Here is a 21,422-nt window from a genome sequence, read left to right on the forward strand (position 1 = left end):
CACAAAATCTGCTGTAAGTGGCAGACAAAACTGTGAAATGAAGATCCCTAGAAACAACAGATATCACAAACCTCACCACCTTTTACTCTATGTGCAAGACACATTTCTTTGATATTGCCTCATTTAACATGACGACATATGTTTTAAATTGTAAACTCTACTGCAACATAGAACAGTTTATATACTCAAACAGGTTGATGCAGTGCTGGTAGGCACTGAGTTCCTACTACTCACATAATGCAAGAGTTTGTATCAAATATCAGAAGTGTGAGGTGGCCAGAAGAATATCTTCTAAACCAGTAGTAGAGCCATAAATTTTTGCTGAAGGAAACACTATTACAGGGGGTAGAAGTCAGTCATGTCCATTTACATTATGACTCTTACCAAAGTAACAGAAACTAATCTGCCTTCCTTACTAGAAGATCTGCAATATAACCAGAATTTAATTCTATTAATTTAAAAAAACTCAACAAATTCCCCTTTATTGCTTTTATCTATTTACCATTATTAAATTGTCAGCATAAGCAGATGAGGATAACTATGCCACCTAACTCAGACTTGCAATGCAGTTCAGGTGGAAAGAGATATCCCACTGCAGAGCAGATTCAGAGCATCTTTTTGTTTGCTGCTTTGAAGAAGCCTACTTCTCACTTCTATATGCAGCATATAGAAAGCTTACAGTAATTAATTTTCTCATGTAGGCACCTGAAGTAAGATGGTGTGAAAAATACAGTCCACGCACTGCAACAATGACATATTGAAGACAAGACCTAACACCTTCTGGAGGACAAATGATAGACAAACAGGTTCTTTGAATGGTTTATTTTATAAATGTCAGTAAATTAGCAAATACATAATACAAATTTCAATATCATTGCAGTGTATATAAATATCTTGCAGTGTATATAAATAGTCCTTAATAAAAATTACATGTAGCTGTACCAAATAAACAAGAAGCAAAAATATTCTAATAAATTGGTTTGAAAATAAATGCACTTGAGAGAATGTTATCTGATACAGTTTTTAAGTTTTCTCACTTTGAAGTCATGTCAGCCTAACAAGGAACACAACTTGTTAATAACATTACTGTTAATACTGACACAAAAGTGAAAGAAAGTGCATCAGCGGATAGAAGAGAAAGAACAGCAATGAAAGAATTGTGGAATGCTTTGATAATGTTTGGGTAATAAATTATTAGGATGTTCATCAAGATAACTAGAATAGTGCTCTCAGAAAAGTACTACCAGACTACCAAATAGGTACCAGACAAAAGTGCTAACAGGTGCATAATCAGCATTCCAGTTTGTTCCGGCAATGCATCTTCACCTGGACAAATAGCACCCAAATACCCACAGGGTATTTTCTTAAAAGTTTCCTAGTACAGCAGTTATACCACCTTTGTGGGTGTGCAGTGGACATACTTAAAATAGAGCTAAAAGAGTGTGGATTATATTACATTGTATTATAGACTGCATATCTGCATATTCTCCATGGAATAATTTAATAGTTCCAATAAAATGTATCTTTCCATTTGAGAGCTCAGGGATTTGGAATTTAACTAAAAGATTCACTGGAATGTTTAATCAAACATTAGGAGACTCGAAAGATCTCTATTACATGAGATGTATTATTGTATGTTATGCAATTAAATAATATGTTAAATATGACATGAGGAGGACAGATTCCAGCTCCACTTTCAGATATATCTTTGGAGAAAAAAAGTTCTATGAGACCATTTTTAATCTGTAAACTGAGCTGATTAACTGGAAGTAATCGAGACATACCAGCAATGGAGGATTACGTATGCTCAGCTCCAGCATTAGTGGTCAGAACACAGCTGCACTTTTGACCTCTGCCTCAGTTTCTCTGTGGAAAGCATCCTGAGATCTTAATATAAAAAGCCACTTTAAAATATTACTACAATTAGATGTTAAATTTTTCAGTGAAGCTTTTGAGCAAAGGACCTTGGAAAATTTCTTCCCATTCCATATACATTGCACCTTAACGGATACAATGAAATAGGAAAAAATGGAGGAAAAGCTTCTGAGAACATACAGGTGATTTCACTGCATACGTCTTTTCCTTTGTTATGTAGGCATCATCTTCCACACAAAACCAAGCTCCTCAGGACATGCTGGATAACAAAAAGCCCTAGTCATACATGCTTAGTTTCAAAGTTATGTTACTACTCAGAGAGAGAAATCAATGTATACTATATTAAAAACAATCATCACAGCCCTTTAAATGATTGGATAGTTTAGCTTTGAATGCAATTCAACCTAATAGAGGCTTTAATGGCTTTTGACAGATTGTACCACTGATCAAGGGACATGTATGAAAATAACTACCTACCAAGCCCTGATTTGATTTTAAGAAAAGAAAACTGAAGGTTAATGGTAAACAGAAGTTGATTGTTCACATTTTCACTGAAATAACTCTATCTGACCTGTTCTTAGAAGCAGTGAAATAAAGGATAATGGGAATCCTATACACCTGACTTTTTACTTTAGCCTCTAATCAAGGGAGCTAATCAAACCAAGATGTGTTGGCATGAAAGCAAGTATTTGACGATACAGAGGGGGAGGAGAACAACTTTTGTGACCAAATTCTGATTCATCACGGACAAGCACCGTAAAACCAGTGGGGTATTAGAGGATGTAAACCACAGCAGAGTACGTCCTTTTCTATCATGTGAATTACAAATGCTATCTCCAAAGTAACAAGAAGATAAACCACAGTTTTCATTTTGTGTGTGCAGTGCTCACACCCAAACATCAGCATTTTAATGTGCTAATTTTATCAGTTATTTGTTGACTTTTATTTGACATGTTATTCAGCCAGTTCTTCAGCCCTACTAAGTAGTCTTCTTGCAATTGTATAAATTATCTTCTCTTGTTCAATGAATGCCCCCAGGCTAAGGTGAAGAGGACAGATGAATGGAAATTAAGATGCAAGCCCAGCCACACTGAAGGTGATGAGTCTCAGTTTGGAATGGAAAAAGAAGAGAACAGTGGTTCTATTCAGGACTGCCTCTGCCCTTCCAGGTGGGGTGAGGTGACAGCCAGAATCGGGCAGGTTGGGAGTCCTCAGAAACACTGAATGGTGCTGGTTTTGCCTGAGTCTTTCATCACTTCCTAACAGCTCCCACTCTCTAATGCTAGATTAGTGTAGAGCTGAGCTTTTCACTCTGCTGTGTGGAGTGCAGTGGTTGTCTTTTTTTGGACGAGGAACATCACTGCGAATAGTGTTCTGTTTGTATCTCTGACCCTTCCCCATAGCAGTTCACCATCCCGGTGGGATAGTTCAGAAGATAAGCTGCAGCAACTTGTACCTCAAATGGGAAACCAATGTGGAGTGGAGGTACTCAGCCTATGGAGGTGTAGTAGGACAGAGGTGGAGGTTGTAGCTGGAGATCAGGGTTTCTCATGCCTGTTGCTACAACAGAACAACTACACCTCCCAACTCTGTAACCTTGGTGCAAGACAACAGTGGCCAGCTCCTAGCAAAAAGCTGAGGACCAGCTGTTGGAGGCATGAGGGGGGTTAAGGAGCCAACATTAACTTCACACCAGGTGGCAACAATTAAGGGAAAGATCCTAACCTGCACTGTACAAGTTACTGCTCAATGACTCCCATATGAGTTCAGTTACTAAAGTTGTGGCCTTGAGAAAGCACATCCCTTGCATCTCACGTGCATTTTTTCTCATCTCTAGTCCCCTCCTCTCATCCCAGCTTAGACATGAGCTCCTGGGCTAGTTTCATCTCTGTTGCATTAGCCCAAATTCCACTGCATGACACAGGACTAATGGAATGGCACTACAATAACTGAGAAAGGAGCAATGCCCACTCTTTAACACACTACAATATTTTAGCTATCTTTCATGATGGATTTTAGTATTCTTTTGATTTCTTTTTTTCTTGTTATAGCACTGGAATCCCTGAATCTGTCCCACAGCATTAAGAAGTCCAGCATGATTTTAAATTGCATCTTGCATCATTACCAGTGAAACTAAAACTGTATCTGGATGATAAGACAACTGATTTTGATATTTATTATGTTGCATGTTACCCATCCTGGACAGTTTCCAGTCGGTGGTTGCCCATGCCATTCTTATGTACACTTCAGACCATCACGATGTTGTATGTTGGAGCATAAGCATGAAGCCTTTAAAATTTACTGCATTGAGATTAATATTTTTTTATTTACATAACCTTTTAAAAAGAAGAAAGGACCTACAGGATAAAATATTTTCATACATGGAGATATGAATAAAGCATTATAAAAACATTTCTAATTACATTGCATAACACAGCAGTTTCCTATCAAATACTTAGAAAAGGCCTTTACCTTTCATCCTCCAAATTACAGAAACAATAAGTTTTTCATTTTCTGCCAACGTTTTCCTTCTATCAGTGTAAAACCAACTCTGTATCAGATTTTTCAAAGAAAGCCCTTGCCTCGAGCACTTAATTTGTATTGGTTCCATGTTTAGTCAGTAGCTTTTGTAAAATTGATGAATATTGTCTAAAGGCAAGTGCAGACAGGCAAACAGATCTGTATCTTCTGTAATCCATTTAGCCTGATGCACACGTGCAAGGGAACTATTTTACCTTAATTCTTTCATGGCTGATGAAAAGTAAATGTAAGCAAAGTCGTGAACTTCACCATTTAAAAAGAATCACTGAATCTAATGTTTGAAGCTAATTTATGCTCTCACCTCTTCCCTGAAAAAAACCTGACCTTGGTCCTCATGCCTCTGGAGCATCCAGACTTGGCAAACAGTTGCTATACACAGAACATCCATTAGAGGCTGTGTCTTTCAGCTCATCCAAAATGGAAATGGGTTGTCTAATGCTGGAATATAAGTGGATTGCTAAAGTATCATTGCAACATGAGCTAAACCATAACTATTTGAATAAAGAAAACATTTAAGTATTTGTCTGCTTCTAGTATGTAATCCAAACACAGCAATAATTTACACTTGATATCTCAGGTTTTTTATAGACATTTACCTTTAAACACGTTCTCCTTTTGGGGTACCATCTGGCATTATTACATGCTTCAAACAGTTCCACCCACCTTACTCATGTCTTTGCTATCAACTCCTGGGGGCTTTGGAGATATGAAATCTTCTTATACTTCTGTATTTCTAACGAACTCAATCAAGTTACACTGATTTAGATGATGTGAGACTGGACTGCAACACAGAGCATTAATCCTCTTTAACCACTTGATTATTGGTATTTTGCCAGTGAATCCTAGGTCTTATCCATTCCAAAGGTGTTCATTTGTCTATGTCATTGCCATCCACAGCTTAAATGAGTGCTCTCTGACTGCACTGAAGCTAGTACTAGTTCAGCTAATTCGCTAGTCTAAATCTTCAGCACAGACAAGCCCTAGAATCATGTGTTTTTAAAAATTCTATTATTGCTGCCAGCACTCTCCTAATACAAGAGAGAACCCAGTGGGGTTTTTTTACTACTGCTGGAAATAATTATTTGCCAATCATTTTTTAATAGCTATGCCTCCACTTCAGCTACAAACTACAACATTGATGTGCTTTCTCTACTCTTTATGGCTGTCAGACTCATTTCAATACTGTGATCTCCATGGTTTCTAGCAGCGCTTAATTAAACACAAAATAATCATGAAGTAACAGCATAAACAAACAACCCCCTCAAATGCTGTTAACAGTGTTACATCATTAGCTTGTTTGAATTAATCTTGCTCTTTTCCAAAGTAATATCTATTTCTGTGAGAACTGCCTTTTCAAAAGCAGAATTCCCACATCTTCAGGTAGCTTTTCTTTAAGTGATCTCTAAAGTAAACAGTATTTAGTGTAGTATTAATCCAAATATATCCTATTTGCCCACTGGTAAAGCCAGCTTTAGCTAGTGCAGGAAAGAAAAAGCTATGTCCATAACAGAGTATTTCCAAATGTTAAGAAATCTGTGGCACAAGAGACAATAGGTAAATGTATGGATCAAGGTTATAATATAATCAAACTTACTTTAAATAATAATTTATTCTTCAGAGAGTCTTTACAGTATACAGGGTGGCTAACAGTTTTTGCAGAAGTCCAGGACCACAATGAAAATGCTTGATGCAGGTCTTTAAACTTTTGCTGGCATAGCTATGTTAAAGGTGTTAAGAGGTACAATCTCTACTTGATATAATTGTTCTGGCAAACGCTGGTAGGTGTGGACACAGTTTTATACCACTAAAACTGAATTTTTGCTGGCACAGCCTCTTTAGCTCCAGGGAGGTCTGGCATATGTTATACTGACAAAAGTACAATTTGTGGCAGTACAAGCCTCATCCGCACACAGAGTGCTTTGCCAGTACAGTTGCTCTGGGTAAGCCTGGCCTCAACAGTGACTTTAAACAGAAGATTAACACAGGAGGTATATTCATTTCTTGGTGGCAACGTCAAGCTCTGAGTCTTACTGATTTCTTCTGTAGTGGTAATACAGACTTGAATGCTGTTTCACCATAATATGATTTTCTTCAGCTTTTTATGGCAAAGGAAAAGGTGTACACCAGCTCAAGTTAAAATAGCAACTTAACCAAACGAAAAATCTCTCTCTTATTCAGGAGACCCCTGTATTGTCCAACATAGAGTTGTTCTTTTTATAGCATGTTACTACAAAACAGATCACAAACAGCTTCATTTCTCATAGTCTTCAGGTTTTGTTCTTGTAGATCTCACTAGATCAACACAGATGCTGCAATGCCCAGTATCACACAAGCTAAATCTAATCTGCCAGGGGACCTGACCCCTAAATGGAAACCCTTACTTAGGTCCATCAGCTCTTTAGACAATTCACTGGGAAACCTGTCCTCAGAATAGGATTCACACCATGTATCTCTCCCAGTACTACTCAATTGCCATGATGAGAAACAGCAAGAAGTCTTGGGATCTATGTCAGGATGCTCCTTCAGAGTTCCTCATCTAAAAAATGCTGTAACGAGGAGCCATTGCATGAAGGACTTTCTCCACCATGTCCTGCAGCTCTGTGTATGTTAGTGGATGAAGTCACAGCTGCATTCTGAAGATATCCAGCGGACTCAGCCCAAGCTGGCCTCTCCATAGCATGCCCAGATCATGGATTCTGCTTTGTCACAGGTGGGAGCTATGCCTGACATTGCTCAGACCTGCCAAGGCAGAGGTAGTTCTAGGCACTCATGGAAGCTGAAATTTAGATGTCAAGGGAGCTTGTGAAAACACAGTTATCCATGGGCTGTAGGGTTAGTGGGAATTAGAGTGGAGGAGGAAAGAACTGAGGCTGGTATTCTGGACTTCAGGTCTTAAAAGCCACCTGTTTCTGTAGATTTGGGGCCTCATCTTTTTTAATTTGAGACAGTAACAAAGGTACCATGTGAAGATCAGTAAAATCTGCATTGACACATAAAATAACACATGATCAAGGGATCATAAAGCTGAAAAGATTTATGTTAAACTAACAGGCTTCTCTCCAAATGATGGGCATCAATAATTCTAGGCTAGAAGGTCACTTGTTATTCTACCCACTGAACAAGATTTTGTAGATTAGCAATTACTTCTTCAAGATCATATGGCAGAGGCATACTACATTCATCATCTGTCCAGAAGGGATGGCATTCTGGTCTTTGGTCTTCTGGCAAGCTCTCCGCTGCTTCTGACCGGCATCTGAAAAGAAAGGTAAGCAGATGAACTACTTAACTAAAACTGTATCAAGAAACTGAATACTCAGTGAGGACGCATTTGAGCATTAATTTAAAGAGAAAGATTATAATAAAAAAGAAATACCACATCTTCTGACCAAATGGATTGCTTATTTCCAGTGAAGTTGACTTCTGTTGTAGGCTTTGTATTTTCTATAGGGATTTCTCAAAAAGCCAATCACAGAGAAAACTCAGTTAGTGTACCTTTATATGGTGAATTATTTTTTCATTATCTCAGCTGTTATTTAAAGTATGTGATTAAATCATTATCAGATTTAAATGTTTGCCAGTTTCCAATGTATTACTAGATTATTGAGAAAGATTAAATTGAATTTACTGCATTAAGGTCAGGGGGGATAGATTAAACAATATTAAAGAAGCTGGACTACCTTTGTAGATTCTGAAGATTTACAAGTGTATCAACCTGCTTAGCTCTAAAAAAGGCAATATAAAAAGAGAAAATTCTATAAAGATAAATGGAAATGAAGGTTAATAACAACTTCCAATGATGAATAGGTGGGCAAAACTTCAATAAAATTAAATTAAGAGGTTAGTGTATGTTAGTCCCCAGAGAAAATGTTTAAATTACAGTGTTTTTTATTAAATGGATTATTCATCAATACTAGTGAAGTCTAATTATAATATTCAACTGAACTGCAGCCCTCAGAGAAAAGTTTTATAAGTGGCAACCATCGCATCTCTTAAGATTAGGCTGTAATACAACATGCTGCATCAAAAAAATTGTCACAGTTTAAGGAGGATTTCTCCCTCTCTCTTTTCTCCTCCCCTCAAACAATTTGCATGTTGCTGATTAATTAGTTAATGTTTCCAGTGGGGAAAGACAATGAAAATGCTAAGCATGACTATAATTTTGGTATATGCTGCAGGTCTACGTAGTTCTTCAAAGAGATAACAAGCAAATTGTAGAAATTCACTTTTATCTCTTTTAAGACATTTTTAAAAATTCATGTTTGATAAAGCGCATAATTGTTGTAACAATTTTAAAGATGTTTTAAACATATATGTGTCTTTCATCTCTGTCAAATGAACTCTGAAAATATTGACACATGCAACTTCCTTGTCTACACCGTCAGCCTTCTGGAAGAGACTGTTTCCAAATGAAAGATGTCGTCTTCTCTTGGGAATTATTAATGGCAGTGTAATCCCCATAAGAAAACATACTTCAGCTTTACACCCATGCTGGTGTGTGGTTAATTGCCGCACCAGCATCCTGGGCACTCAATCCATCGTACATTACACTACAAGGACAGTATTAACACATAACATTCCAATATATCTTCAGCTCTCCACATCAGCCCCTGATAATAGCATCTGTTAACATGCACTAAGTACTATTATGTAGCACATCACTTCATAAATAATAAGATTAGCCGACCTCAGGGCCCTGGGAAGAGTAATGTGTTTAAATGTTCTCATTATTTATTTAAAACAAGAATTAAAGGAACAGAAGCTACTTGTGACAATCCTCTTAGCATAAATATTAAACTGTTTGCATTGATAAGCTGCACTGTACAGAATAACAGAGGATTTGTTTTGCTGCCTGCTTTATAATAGTTGTTAGAGCAAATGCAGTTTAGTGTATGAGTTCTGAGAGGTACTTAACTGATTGTGCCATCATGTTCTGAAGACATTTCCCAAATTATATAAAGGAACAGGAGAAAATTAATATGCAGGAGAAGCTGAAACTAATTACAGCATAACTCTATGAGGCTTTTAAAATCTTGCTTTATTTTCTGTCTTGGCACAAAATAATACGCTCAATTTGCTGGGTAGTATAAGATATTCCAGTTTAAGCATTTCAATCTAAAAGTGGATAAATTAACCATGTAGAGATTATTGCAGATGACAAATCAAGAAGCTCAGCCAGTAAATACTGCAGGCATGTTATGTGGCCTGCAAATCTCAATTTATAATAATAAACATTCTCCCTCTCACACATCTGCTATTAACAACACAGTTTTCACTGAGAGAAAAAACATACCAACTTTTAGCTTCTTCAACATTTCAGAGCCCTTTTTTTCATGTCTTTTTTCCCTTGCTCTTTCACACAAACGGATTGACCAGCTTTTCCCTCACATTTGGGGTCTCGGCTGTAAATGTGCAGCAGGCACAGTGACTGGACAGCCCATGAGCAACTATTCTAGTTGCTGCTTTCCCTTCTCTGTTTTTCTTACCAGCAGAGCCATCTCTGAAAGGTCACCCTACAACTAAGCATGTGCCTTAAGTTCCAGGCAATCATGCACTCAGGAAGTTTTAGCCCTATCATATTCCATGTGAGAGATTCGGGGAATGGAAGTGTGTCAGGTCCTCAGACTTCCTGTGCAAGTCTGATGACAGAAATGCATCAGGGTACTGCAAAAGTATAAAAAAGAGGAAAGCAATGCCGTAACAATCCAAGTTCTGCAATCCCAGAGCTCCTTTGCCTTTCTGTCCAGGATTTCTATTGCTTTACTTTTTATCATGAGCAAGAACAGCAGTGAACATTACATTTTTACAGTTTGTGAGTCACCTATTTTGACCAAAAGTACAATCCCTGTGCTGGATCCGCTGACATCAAAGTCAAGCCAAGTTGTTCATATTTAAAGCTATGGGCCTGGGCTTTAAGCAGTCATTGCTGCGCCTGGCAGTCCATTAAGCAATTCACCTGACAAGCTTGAAAGCAGTCATCCAAATATGTACTTTCTGACCCAGAGTTAGGGTGCAAGAACAGTGCTTTCCAGATGAGTATATTACTATTGATTTTAATGAATTTCTGGGGGAGAAATTGTTCCTACAGTGGTCTTTAATTTGTAGCAGAGTAACAGATCTGAAGATCCTGCAAAAGGATAGCAACATTTTTAACTGAAGCAAAACAATCAAAGACACTTAAATAATTGCACAGAATTATTTAAAATTCTTTGTATCTGGGAAAAGATGGCTAACATAAGTTAGCAATGATAACTCAGGATAAACAGAAATTCTATATTTTCCCAGATACAAAAGAATTTATGAGGCTCTATGTGGGAAACACTGCAAACATCAAAGTATGGTGGTAATGGGAAACTACCAAGATTTATAGTATTATAAGTTAATTAAAATATTATCTATCAGTTAAAACTTGTTATTTGAGTTAATAAAGTCAAATCTCCAAAAGAGAGTAGATCTAATCTGTGTATATTTTATGCACAAGATGTGTTAAGAGTGGAAATAACACATGCTCAGAGATATGGAACAGATGACAAATCAAGAGGCACCTTTCATACTTTATGTGCAGCAGGAGAACAGAAAATCTGCCATGATGTATTTCAGAGCAATTTAGCTCCAACACCTTGATAATACACGTTCACCAACATATTATAGAAAGGATGATTTGTCTAAAGATGTGCAGAATGCACAAAACTCCACAGTCCCTACTTTCTGGTTAAAACAATCAAGACCTGTGCCATTTTCAATTCAAAAAGCCCACTTTTAAGGAACACTTGGTCACTGTTGCAGTGCACGTTCTCACTACCCCTCCCCTCTAAACTTAACAGGTTTTTGATCCCCTTTTTGTCTATTTTTGCCAAATGGACTTTGCTCATTAATATTTACCAATAACTGAATATTAATATAAGTTCAACTAAGTCATGACAAACATTTGTATGACTGCATGACAATTTGCATGACAACATAGGACACTTTCCCTTGGATGGTGGCTAATTTCACCATGGGCAGGTGTACATTCACTGAGACAGACAGTTGCCTGGTTATGGCCCCCCGGGCTGCGCTGACATTTTGATGATCAGGGTGTCAGCTACGTTAGAGGACACTGATCATGATGCTAAAATTAACCAAGCTAGCTAAAGTGTGTGTTAATTATGAGTATGCAAGCAGTCAATAAAAGGTTAATGCAAAAGTCAAAGGATAAATTTATTTCAGTATTGCATCACTCTGCTGACTAAATGACTAACATTATGCTTTGTTTTTAATCGATATATTTTACAGTAATGCGTGAGCCATTGATTTGAAAAACAGTTTTCATTCTAACAGTTAAGTTTTGTAACTATTTAGTATTAAGTATCAATATACTTAAAACACTCTTTTTTCAGAGCAGATACTTTTTTGTTCTGTTGTCAGGAACAGGAATGCATATAAGCCAGGAGGTGGCCTCGGGTTCTGCTGATGAATGTGATTAATGTAAATAAGAATTATTACCTAAGAACTTAAAGAAGGTACCGTGAATCAGGGTTCCTGGATTCCATTGCACTGTTTGTCTACTCCACAGAAGTGTAGTCAAATTACATCAATAGGGGTCAATTTGTGGCTCAGACTGCACAGGTGTGTTAAGAGTGACAAGATGGTATGAATAGTCCTGTCTCCTAGATGGTGCCTATGCCTGGCAGTTCAAAGACCAGTGGGGATCACATGGAAATTCACAATTCATGGCCATCTTCCCCATGTACTGATATGGTCAGAAAGGGAGGACAGGATATGTGCTTTGCATGTACAATAAATAGTACACACTCACCCACACGTGCTTACTCCAGCATTCCTGGAATTGTTATGTTTTATATGGGAGTTATTTCCTCCATCCATTCATGCTAGAATAAAGGTGTTTGAGCTATTATTCAGAAGTTCAGAGTATCTTTTAAAACAACGGCCCAGGTGAAAACAGTGATCATGTTACTATGACAAATGCGTTCATTCAACCCATTGGTTAAAATGATACAACACTGCTAGCATGGATGCTGTCCTGAGTAAGAGTAACAGTAGTAGCTTCTTTAGACAGCGTCTCCCATTCTTAAGATTCACAATGAGTTTGCAAATTTAGGTCTGATCAAACACGGGTTATTACTCTTCCAACACAGAGCTCTGCTGTATGACCACAAATCCTAATAGTACAGGTACCTGATACATAGAGTTTTGCTTCTAGGTTTGGATTTTTTCATCCTTGTCCTTCAAACCTTTCCTCTGTCTGGAAATGATTATGCAAACTATGTGTAGTTACTCTAATCTCAGTGTTAGGATTATCCCATGTCATTTCAAGCTGACATTCTTAGTTGCCAGAGCATATACAAGAAAATACAGTGCGTTCTCAGCTATCTGAATTGTTATGTAAAGCACAGAGAAAATACGAGATTACATACATGAGAACAATTACTCAAACAAGTTAACCTTGATTTTTCTAAGTAGTGTATCTCATTGACAGGTACAACAAATTTACTTCTGTTGCTGAATGCATCACAATTAAAACCTGATACCACTTAAGTCAAAGTTGAAACGTCCAGTGATTTCAATAAGGCCAAGACTTCAATGTAAATGCTTTTCCAGGAACTGTTCACAATAGACATGAGCTAGTAAGCATAATAATAAAAAACATCCAAAAGAAACTATAGAAGGAATGAAATAGGCTGAATATAGTTTCTCAAACTAAAATTTAGCAAGGGATACTTAATTTAAATTTTTTATCCATTTACAATGGTGGTTAAATTACTGGCATTGTAAGTCAGTTAATACAACGTGGAGTAACAGGATGTGATGTTCTGTAACTTCAACGTTGCCACAGAAAGAAAAAATATCTGTTTTATCAAACTGAATTGCACAGAAAAACTAAAGTAAAAACTCAAATTGATGCTATAAATACACATTCTCCTTCACCTCTGGACATGGATAGGCCATTGGGATGAAGTCCCTAAAAAGGATTGAAAAAGTCACCCCTGCTATTTGAAGAACCGAACTTTTATTTATCTTCATGAAAAATCAGAAGGTGGAAGGGATAAATATAATTCATGATAAAATGGAACGGGGATGAGAAATCTGAGAAGCAGCTGCTTTCCAACTGGGTGCCCATTCCAGCATTAGCAATTTCAGAAATTACAGTATGCCTAATTTTAAGTTTTCTTCTACTCCAGGCACATGTTTGGTCACAGTAGCTGGTAAAAGTGAAAATTTCCAACCACTGATTAAGGTTTAAGGCCATCAGGTTGACTGCTGAGAACAATTTTATACCTAGATCTATTTGTCAGCATGTCCATTACATACCAGTGGTGATGAATGGGACATTTTGCCAGCTGACCAGTTAGGAGCTGCTGACCTCTGACATCAGTCACTGGAGCGGGGCACCTAAAGCCTGCATTGCTCCTACCTGGCCACATGGAACAATATGGGGGTCAAATGGCGAGGGTGATTATGTATATCATATCTTGGGCAACCCTGCTAGAGCTTTAGTGTACCCACAGTGGAATTCCAGAGCTCAGCACAAAGCTGAGGCAACTGGAGAAACGTACAAAACAAAAGGTGCCTGGTTTCACAGAGGTATAAGGTAGCTTTCCTTGCCATTTGGGAGAATGGACACATTTTTCTGAAAGAACAATGAAAGCAAGCACAGTTGAAGAGACGGCATCTCTTCCATTGGGAGCAAAACGTGCAACAGCCATTACGTCACTGGTGCCCTCATCCTGCATGGACAGAGCTCCAGCCTGGATCAGCTGTATCAGAGGGAAACCACTGCTATGCTCTCCTGAGAGCACCTTTTCTGGAGACCTAATCCAAGACATGAGATTTACATAGGGAGCTGGGTTAAACTTGTTTATAGTTAAAAATGTTGAAATCTTGACTTCTGGTTTGGCTTCTTTTAGAGGAAATAACATATCCAAAATCAGCATTTCAGCTGGAACTTCACCAAAATTGAAGGGTGTTTGGAAAATGGGAATTAGTTAATGCCCCATCATGACACAGGGTTAGGGTGGAATGTTTTCTGATCTCCTTGTTTTAGCTCTGTAAAACATAATCAAGCCAATAATTTACAAATCCTTCACTTGGTATTATGATTAACCTGCATAATTTGTACCCTAAAAATTGAAAAAACAAAGGATGGAGAAAATATAAATATATTGAAATATAACAATATGAAAGATGTTTTCATATTGCTGTAAATGCTTTATCACCCACAAAATTCTACTTTTTCATGCCAAAACTGGAATTTTGAAAGTTATTGAGTTCAACCTAAACCTTAAACCAAAGATTTTTCTTAGCTTTTTAAAATTAACCAATCAGAAAGTTGTCAACCCTGGCAGAGAGTGTTTCTCTCAGTTATTCCATGCTTGTTCCTACTGTGACTCTGCACAACTAAAACCCTTCCAGGTTTACTCTGGCTTTCAAGAACAAAACAAATTACATTAATACTTGATTTTGCAAACCAGATTTCACAAGTACTGGTCCCAAACAGGCAGTGATATGAAGTGGCCAGATGGGAAGAGAGCAGTGCTTCATTCTTTTGAACATCTAATCCCCAGTGTATTCCCAAGGAGTCTGTCCCATTTACATTAAGTCACTGCTGATGTTCTTTCATGTGCTGTAACTAGAGTGTGCCCAGCCATAAGTAATGGCGGAGACCAGGACTGCATTTTTAGAAGAGACAAAATGAGTTTTTTTCCAGATAAGACACTTGAGAAGAGAATGCCAGATTCAGGAAGGGATGGAGACAATATCAGTTAAATTTTAATCCAAGAAAAAACCATGTTTCAACTGCACAAATATGCAAGTACAAATACACACAATGGCATGTTAGAAGGAACTTTCCTATCTGCTTCTTTCAAAAGTTGCTGATGACTTGTTGTCACTGATGCATTTAGCCCCTGCTACAGAACCAAAGTTTACAGCCACTGACCCAAGAGCTTTATGGCTCCAAAATTAGTCATTCCACTGGAAATGAGGATGCTGCTAAAATATCCTGAGGAATCACTGGTGACGTAGTAGGATAGCCTGAAAACAGCCAGCATTATCCTTGTGTGTACTTCTACAAAGTGAATCTGTAGCAGAATCCATCTTTTAACAATGGCCTCCAGAGTGCATTTTGCTGTTCCACAGAGAGGTAAGAGAGAGAGAGCAATGAACCTGACACTAAAGAGATTTAAGTGACAGTTGCATGAACTTGAACATGCCAGAGTTTCTAGTATTACTCAAATTGTAAATCAGGTAAGTATGAGAAAAATTTAAATTGTTAATACCCTCCAAATGAAATAACTGCAACCAAAGCACTGGTGGCGTCCAACTGCAAAGAGTTTTCAAGTGGTGCACCAACAGGTTTCACATGTATTTGTAGAAATATATGAAAAACTCACAAAATTATTTTTAAGAAATGTTTTGCTTTGCCTTAACTGTAGAGAAATCAAATTTTCAACTGGTTTTGGGCTACAATATTAATTAAAATATGTAAAAATATATTTCAGTCTTTCTAAACTATTTAGCTGACACACTATGGGAAAGGATAAAGATTTGCTGCACAGTATCTTCAGCTACAGAGCGGGGATTGTAAAACAAAGCTGCAGAACCTCAGAAATATTCCAGCTCTGTGTGGAAAGAATGGAAGAAAAGAGGACACAAGAAGCTTCTTTCTCTGATATATTCATCTCAACTATGGGCGAATTAATAAACAGAAATCTACCCAAAAGATACTTCTGATGAGATTATCAATGACCTTCTTCACCATGTCCACCAACTCCACCCTACCAAAGGGGAATACCTAGTAGAGGGCACTCCAGCAACTGTAATGCCACAGAGAAGAGTCCTGGCATCAATGAGTGATGTACACTTGGCTTCCCCAGACAGAGCTTTCCCTCTCCTTTGTGGCCTCTGTCCAACAGACCTAGAAACCGTCTATGAGAAAATCAGTGTGCCTCCTATTCCCACAAGAGAACGGCTGTGTGGGGCAGCCTCCATTCCATGTTTGTTTGATTTTTTAATTAAGAAACATCACCACTCTCTATAAAGTGTAGGGGGTAGGGAAATCCCCCAGAGAAACACTGAATAAATAACATGGCATTTACTGAAAGATGAAGTTTAATCCAATTTAACCTATAGGTCTACAAATTGTTCCCTTTCAGCCCTGTTTCACAAATGCTTTTGTTTCCTGTTTTTAGAATAATAATATACAGGCTATGTATCCTGACTGTATGAGAAGCGCGTTTATACATATTTATATACACACCCCTTCATACCAATACTTGCAAAAAATCCCATCAGTCCAAAAGAGACAGCATTTAGGAGGAAATTTTCAGCACCACAGACATGGATTTAGTTATATACTTTCCATGATCAGCAATGGGATGTGAGTTATTCCCTCTGTGCTGAGAATATTTGGCTTTGACTTCAAACAACGTAGAAATATATCAACCTCAATATAATTTATATTCTCTCAAAAGGAACCTAAAATGCTCTAAGCCTTTGCTGAGGCATCTGATGTTCCAGTCCCCTCTGTTGCACTGTATAATCGGCTGTTTTATTCCACTTGCGATTCTTGCTTTCCTATGATTTTTTCAGACAAAGAAACAAAATGTCTGCTATATGCTGAGTATAAACACAGCTGACTTGTTTTCCCCAAAGTATTGATTTTATGCACTTTTAAAATAACTATTTTCATTCTGTTTGCATAATCAGCTGGGGCATTGTTCCTCTACATTTGCAGAAACACAGATGGAATTGCTGATTTGGAGCCTTTGGAGAGATTTTACAGTATTCTCCAGAATCTAAGCTTCTATTAAAATAAGGTTTCAAGCACTTCTGGTTGTGAAGATAGCCTGGACAATGTAAATTGATGCATGGTTATCTTGTTGAGTCCACAACCAGACAGACAGACGCAATAGCACCAAGGGAGCTGTGAACTTCCCCCACTTATTTTATTGGGTGTTTACTTGGGGCCAGACGCTCCCCTCTGTTGTGCAGAATGGCGTTAAATGACTGAGGAAAAGAGAGGAAAAGGAAATGGAAATAAAAACCAACAAAGAGGAGAAAAGGAAATCTCCACAGTCTGCTTCCCAGGGGGCTACAGATGCCCTCCCTTGTCAGTATTAGACTGCTGGAAGATTTGGGGCTGAGCCATGCATACGGCATATTTTTCGAAAGACGCTGTATTTAACAAAAGAATGCCACCTGAAAAGTTAATGATCCTTCCAGCATCATTTACTGTTCCACGTTATCTTTTGTACTCCTTTTATGTGGATGTCATATAATCAAGGAAAAATGTAAACATAGGGTGGTTTTAGATGACACTGCAGGAGGATGGCCCTTCACTTAATGCTCCCTCCTTTAAAGTAAGCAATTCCATTTTCCAAAGAACTTCAGGGTGTGCATGCTCTGCCCTACTGCAAGAAAGCTAAAACATCTTCCTTGTTGAGCATGCATTTTTTTGTAAGACAACTTTTCACATTAATAAAAATCAACTGCTATATGACAAATCTCTATATGTTATATGTGGGAAGCAAAAGCAAAAGAAACAAGACTGAATGCAGCTAAGAGTAACTGTATTACTTGATCCTTAAATCAGACTGGACAGAAATGGACTATATCTTTTCAGCATCAAAGCTATGTAATCCTTTCAGCCTGAAGTGTGTCCTGCGTCACTCCTGCAAGTTGCCAATACAACCCATCTCCAAAATCCCACAACTTCCATCAGGACCAAAGCAAGGGTGACACAGAAGGGGCAGCACTTGGGATCAGAATGGAACCGCAGACCTTAGATATCTGTAGTAACTACTGTGCAAAAAGGACTCCACATATGATTTTGCACAGAACAGTCCTTTGTTGATGTAAGTTTATTAGGGAGCGTGACAGCAAACGGGAATCCTGCCCCAGGAACAATGTTGTCTAGCTGCTCTCAGACTCTTACTAAAATGCAGCTTTCACTAGCTTTGGTGCATTTCAGTGAAATTGCATGTTTCATTAGCCAAAAGGAAAACTATGATAGGCTGATAGCAAGCACCATATGGGAAAGCCAAACAACCACAAGACTAACTCTCTATTTGCAGACTGAAATTAAGATCTTACTTATCACTATAACTTTGATATAAATACGTATGTGTACCTATATACATCTCTCTCATCAGATACATATATACTCACACACATATATAAGAGGAGGTTACACTACATTTTATATCAAGAGATATGGCCTCGAACTCCTATGTGGTTTAGGGAACAAAAAAAAAAAGGGTTTATTGTGCTGCAGAACTACGCTGTCTTCCCTGTGTTGTGCACCTCGGCTGTAGCCTGCAACCAGAATGTTTATAACATATATTGGAAGTAATACTATAAGAGCAATGCAATCCTATGGACTAAAACACAGTTTCCTTTAGGTCAACATGAGGTCAAACAGAAGCGGGAGGGAACAAATAATAGGGAAATAAGAAAATAGATACAAGAAAGGCAGAGAGGCTCAAAAAGAGGAAAAAAAAGTTTAGGAGTAAAAAAAGAAATCCTCATGTAACTAATCACATTTCAATCACTGCAGAATTTCTCCATGGCTGCTGCTTTATTCAGTGATATTTTATGGATAAATCACTATAAAAATATGCCACAAAAAAATTCCAGAGCCGGCAGAGAAATAGATTTGATGTCCCAGGAAATGCTACAGTACATCCAGGTGCAAATGAAAATCATATGGCAACAATATGCTCATGCTTTTTCTCTACTTCTGTAAGTGGAGTAAATCTTTCTGACTACCAAAACAGACCTCAGAATTTTTTCTATTTACCCTTTAAATTTCAAATAACTGAAACCATTATGTAGAGGTGTTAAATATCCTTTTGCACGTTAACTTGTAAATAATTACCATCGTCCAAATACAATGTGAATAAATACATTTACTTATTTTCCACTGCATTAAGGGAAGAAATTCTGTATGAAAGTTCAGCCTCACTATACCTCAGAATTTTACAATTAATGTAATTCTGCATGATACCAACTAAAATTCCATTACAGGCTGAATGATGATTTAAAGTTATTAGACTGGAATACACTTTCCTTCATGGAATATGATTGCATTCAATCAATTTAAACACATGATAAACTACATGCATCTGATCCTGCCCTACTTTGACAGACTTTATTTCCATGAGTGCTTAAAAAAAGTGCAAGATCCCAAACTATAACATGCTATCAGAGGACTTGAATTCTCTCAGCATCATGAAGACTTACTCACTCAAGTGAGTACCAAAATGCTACTAGTAGGTAAAACCTAAAATGCCCATTACAACAAATGCATATAGCTCTTCATACTATTTTCCATAGTGTAAAGAATCTTTCTGACTGCAATATCAATGACTTTAAACCACAGACTAAGACTTTAGACCTTTTGGTGGTGCCAACTCACTTGTTTTATATGCTATGATATATAGTCCTGGCTTTGAGCTATCTCTCACTACTGATGCTTTTGATGCTTTGTTCTCTTTTTACTTTAGGATGGAAAATAACAAATAATGCTGAGTTCTCTTCTTACTCTTGAATTCTTCTGATGTCTATCTTCAGAACTATTCTAACATCCAATTTATGTCATTCTTTTTCTTTCTTATGCTGTGAATTTGAAACGAAAGTAGGTGACATAATATCATAAGATCTACGGACGATTGAAATAGCCTTCTGAGTAAACTTCAGAGTTATTCGTAAAACTATCCTGCCTCAATAGAAAGTAAAAAATTGCTTTTCAATAGATAATGCAACTACTCTTGAAATTCTTCTTGGATTAAGTTATTGCCATAAGGAATACTCTAATGATAATAAAGTATATGGTGACAATGCCTTAAGAGCAGTTCAGATGGGTTATTTTGTTAGTATTTGCAAGGCACAATTCAAATCCATTCTAAAAAATTTATGTGCTTTCTCTTGACTAATTCTTTATTATAAAATGACTATGAAACCTGAAGTTTGTTAATGAGAGAAGCTGACATCTGCTATGCTGATTGACCTGCAACGCTACTCTCACGTTATTCTGTCATATAATTCCTCTTAAAACATCACATCAGAATTCCAAAGACCTTTTACATTAGTTAATTAAGGACCTGACTCAATCTTCTATCAGGTTTGAGCAAAATGCACAGTCACATATTTAAATCTCATTTAGCTCAGTGGAACTTTCAAATATATTTCAAGTTCAGCCCAGGCTTAAAAGCTTCACTGCTTAGGGTCCCTAGAGATCATCTCTACATCACTGCTCAACGCACAGCCGTATACCTATACCTGATTAACTGCAACTTTTCTTAAGAACTTGAAATAGCCATCCTATCCCTACTCCAGCCCCTATCCTTGCATTTAGTCTCTAGTCCCTGTACTGCACTGACCTGTTCTCTCTAATTCATTATTCAATGGGCATGAATCTTCCATGTGTTATCTGAAGTAATGCAGCACGACAACAATGTACTAGCAACACTTTTCAGTGATTTCTGTCAAGTAACCTACATAGTAGCCACACTGTCAGGTTCAAATTCTGTGGATAATGGTGTAATTTTCTGAGCACAAGGAAACAGAAATCTTCTCTTGTTGGGTGCCATAAGCTGTCCATCGCTCTGTACTTTATGCAGATTCATGGGAAATCAAGATATACATAATGAAAAGAGTCCATTTCATTACTCTCACAAGACACCTACTGTTTTGTCTTCTTTCGTTCTGTGTTTGCTAAAGAACAGTTATTTAAACTTTATGAAAAGTGGATTGTCTTGGCCTCTGTCCTGGGTTCAGCTGGGATAGAGTTAATTTTCACAAGAAGCTGGCAGGAGCCACAGCCAGGACAGCTGACCTGAACTAGCCAAGGGGATATTTGATACCGTATGGTGTCATGCTCATAACTGGGGGGGCTGGCTGGGGGGAGGGGGGATCATGGCTTGGAAAGGGGCTGAGTGTTGGGTTCTGGGTGGTGAGCAATTGCATTGTGCATCACTCGCTTTACATATTCTTTTATTAGTATTATC

The 21,422-nt window shown here is 37.7% G+C and overlaps 1 protein-coding gene across 4 annotated transcripts in view; it reads right to left on the reverse strand.

Moving 5' to 3' along the window:
- Nucleotides 1-4,181: 4,181 nt before the first annotated feature.
- FTO (FTO alpha-ketoglutarate dependent dioxygenase) overlaps nt 4,182-21,422 on the reverse strand; it is a 257,854-nt gene continuing 240,613 nt past the window's right edge. For all 4 annotated transcript variants that reach the window (XM_074882061.1, XM_074882060.1, XM_074882056.1 and 1 more), the window contains one exon: nt 4,182-7,669. In XM_074882061.1, the coding sequence (XP_074738162.1) occupies nt 7,519-7,669 (151 nt within the window). In that variant the 3' untranslated portion in view covers nt 4,182-7,518. The remainder of the gene's footprint in view (nt 7,670-21,422) is intronic.

Source organism: Strix uralensis, chromosome 12 (genome assembly GCF_047716275.1).
Source record: "Strix uralensis isolate ZFMK-TIS-50842 chromosome 12, bStrUra1, whole genome shotgun sequence".
Lineage (NCBI taxonomy): Eukaryota > Metazoa > Chordata > Aves > Strigiformes > Strigidae > Strix > Strix uralensis.